The following is a 1,948-nucleotide window of genomic DNA, read 5'->3' as shown; positions in this document are numbered from 1 at the left end:
GGCCGAACGACGGTTATACGTATAGGAAAATGTAGCTCAAAATGTTGATTTCTACAACATATTTAAAAATCATCGAAATCGGTGAGGATGTACCTGTTCTCTATAATTACCCACACCGCTAGCGAGAGAATTCGCGAGTAGCATGGGCGAGTAGCGAAGGAAAAAGCGAGAAAGCTAGAAAGGAGAGAAAGAAGACGATAAAAGGACGGTATCGATGGCGATGGTGATGGTAAATAGTGACGACGGTGGTGGTGGTTGTTGCGAGTGGAGGTGGCGAACATCGTCCGAGAACCCAGAGAAGTGAGCGTTGACCGTGATCGGGAGGGTGCAGAGGGGGTTCGAGGTTGCTCGAGAGGGGAACGAGTGGGGAGAGAAGCATAGTCATCGAGATGCTTAGCCGTTGAACGTGGTTGAACGGTCGTTGATGTGTGCGAGCGTGTGACAAGGAAAGGGACGAAGGAGGTATACGCGTTGACGAAGAGTGGGGAGAAAGCGGCGACCGAACCGCGGGCCTCCCACATCACGGATCGTCATTCCTAGCCGAGAGTCTTGGACGTTCGCGACGCTTCTCCAGCCCCAGAAAGATTTTTATTTTAACGCGCACGTTTCCACCGTGCTACGTCACGGTTAACGCGTAATCGTGAGTCGATAGTCCGCTAATTAGAACCGAACGCCGAACATCGTTTCCCTCCCTTGACTACCCTCTCCCTTGGAAACTTTGCCTATTCGTTTCCCCCTCCAACTCGTATCCTTTGGCTCGCGTTATACATCCCTCGGGCAGTCGAGAGACAGGGGCAGGGAGAAAGCGCGAACGAAAGTCGGCGTAAAGAGTGGAGAAGGATCAGTGCGAGCACATACGTCGAGAAGGGCGGTTCGACGTAAGAAGTTTAAGTTCTCGATTGGCATCGTTTGGGGAAAGGCCTGGTGTTTGGTACACACGCGGCTCACTTGGGATATATATTCGTTACGTAGCAAGGCGCCGTGTTGTGGTGCTAGCGCGTGTGGGTGTACCACCGGCGTTCCGTTCAGTCCGCCAAAAAGTGAATCGGACGTACCGTAGCGGAACAGGAGACTTGGATCGCCCGACCGTTTCCGATCGACCGAGAAACACGCTCGTTAGAGCGAGAATAAACGCGCAGCTTGCCAGAGGCTCCTTCGCGCCAGCGATTTTACACGCGACTCGTTCCCGTGCTTTTTAGCGAGGATGTCGCACAAGATGCAGGGCCAAGGAGCACCGGTTCACGGGGGCAAATTTCAGGTGAGTCGTTTTTCCCTGGTTTTATTAGGTTGTCCGAAAAGTTTCTTTCGTTTTATTAATAATTAATATATACACAATATTGTATGTTTTATGTTACATTACTGAATTGTGCACGATTCATTTTGCTCCATTACTGTTATTTCTAGTCTAGAGTCTCCATGTTCAAGTATTCTTTAGAATCTTTTTTTTCTTCAAATCCAGAAGGAATTTTTCAATGGTTGCATATATGTATATCCATTCATATTTCAAGGAATCAGTAACACGTAGTTTCATAATTCATGCAGTGTTGCGTGTATTAGTGTAACAATGTAATATATGGATGAATGTAATAATATAATAAATAAGTACATAGATACATACAGTAATATTAGATTGTCCCAAAAGTTTCTTTCGCTTTATTAACACGTTGACTGTCAGAGAAATATTCTTGAAAATTTCTGCTAGGATTAAATATTATTCAGACTATTGGAGACTAAGAGTCTTTGGTTCTTTAGGAACAAGACCTCAGTATATCATTTGTTATCCTTTCAAATTATTTCTTAAAATATTTATTATTATTAATAAATATTCTTAGTATTAGGTTGTCCCAAAAGTTTCTTTCGCTTTATTAATAACTAATACATGCACAATAGTTTGTTTTATGTTACATTACTGAATTGTGTACGATTCATTTTGCTCCATTACTGTTAC

General features: G+C 44.3%; 1 protein-coding gene across 1 annotated transcript in view; it reads left to right on the top strand.

The window, feature by feature from the left end:
- The first annotated feature begins 415 nt into the window (after window positions 1-415).
- The window catches only part of LOC128880095 (proton-coupled amino acid transporter-like protein pathetic), a 60,901-nt gene continuing 59,368 nt past the window's right edge, over window positions 416-1,948 (top strand). The window contains exon 1 of the mRNA XM_054129826.1: window positions 416-1,258. Within this exon, the coding sequence (XP_053985801.1) occupies window positions 1,205-1,258 (54 nt within the window). The 5' untranslated portion in view covers window positions 416-1,204. The remainder of the gene's footprint in view (window positions 1,259-1,948) is intronic.

The sequence above is a fragment of the Hylaeus volcanicus genome, chromosome 1 (assembly GCF_026283585.1).
Source record: "Hylaeus volcanicus isolate JK05 chromosome 1, UHH_iyHylVolc1.0_haploid, whole genome shotgun sequence".
NCBI classification, from domain to species: Eukaryota; Metazoa; Arthropoda; class Insecta; order Hymenoptera; family Colletidae; genus Hylaeus; species Hylaeus volcanicus.
Note: the sequence above shows the minus strand (reverse complement) of the source record. Positions and strands in the feature narration are given on the sequence as shown.